Below are 1,053 nucleotides of genomic sequence, written 5' to 3' on the forward strand. Positions count from 1 at the left end.
GCGAGGAGCTCATCGCTGCTGGTGTGTGTTCTGCAAGTTTTTGAGTGTGTGTGTGTGTGTGTGGTGATGTGATTTATCTTCAGTCCTTGACAGTCTCTCGCACAGCGCAGCGAAGACGAGCTAGAGTGAGGAGGACTGTTTCATCCATGGGCGAGTAAACATCTCTTCCAGAGCGAGTGCTCCAACTCAGGGCAGGTCTGTGAGAAGCGGTCTCTCCTCCGAGGGGGTTATCGGAGTCTGCAGCAAAAGAGCAGAGCTGCGACACACACCTACCTATACAGGACTCACACACTCCCACTGCTCACCACCTGCCTGCGACGGGACCACGATGTGGGGTGGAGGCTGTGTTATTGGTCCCTTCTGATAGGAGTGAGGTGTGTGAGACTGTGTTGAGGCGAGCCGGGCGGTGACACGAGGCGGTAGTGAAGTTGAACACCTTTGGAGAAGTGCTTTTATAGAGCTCGCGTGGTGGCGTGTCGCCGATTGTCCCCGCTCAAGACTTGGCCCGGTCCCTCGTGACGCCGGGTCTTAATGACCTGCTTATGAGGCGTACAGAACCCAAATTAATCACCCCTCCCCTCTCAAATGAGCTACCTCGCCCTCAGCCTCGCTACGTCATGTGCGCACTTGATGCAAGGCCATTCAATAGAATCAGTGAAAATAACTGAATGGCCAGCTGACGTCGGCAAGGAAGGAAGGAATATTGTTTTCTTGTAAAGAAAAATGCCGATTCAATAGATATCCCTGCGTCATAACATATTTTTTCAATATATCACTATGTTACTTAAACACTTCAAAATATATTTATATATGGTGACATAATACATATTCTATAAAATAAGTTGGAGAGACAATAGTTATCTTTTCTGTTAACTCTGAATAAAATAATAATAATCAGTGACAAAAAAATAACAAAACATCATTTGAAAATTTGAATCTGAACCCTAAATGTCTCATAACATCTACTTTCGTGTGCCATCTACTTTCTTGTGCTCTCTCCTTCTCCAAAATGCTTCAGTGTAGAGTATGTGAATCTCACAGAAAAAAGTTATT

At 45.8% G+C, this 1,053-nt stretch overlaps 1 protein-coding gene across 1 annotated transcript in view; it reads right to left on the reverse strand.

Annotated features, from left to right (window-relative positions):
- The window catches only part of cabp1b (calcium binding protein 1b), a 47,806-nt gene extending 47,364 nt beyond the window's left edge, over positions 1-442 (reverse strand). Inside the window, exon 1 of the mRNA XM_062553966.1 lies at positions 1-442. This exon is cut by the window's left edge and continues 710 nt beyond it. Coding sequence (XP_062409950.1) covers positions 1-13 — 13 coding nt within the window. The 5' untranslated portion in view covers positions 14-442.
- Between the last annotated feature and the right edge of the window lie 611 nt (positions 443-1,053).

The sequence above is a fragment of the Sardina pilchardus genome, chromosome 14, assembly GCF_963854185.1.
Source record: "Sardina pilchardus chromosome 14, fSarPil1.1, whole genome shotgun sequence".
Classification (NCBI taxonomy): domain Eukaryota; kingdom Metazoa; phylum Chordata; class Actinopteri; order Clupeiformes; family Clupeidae; genus Sardina; species Sardina pilchardus.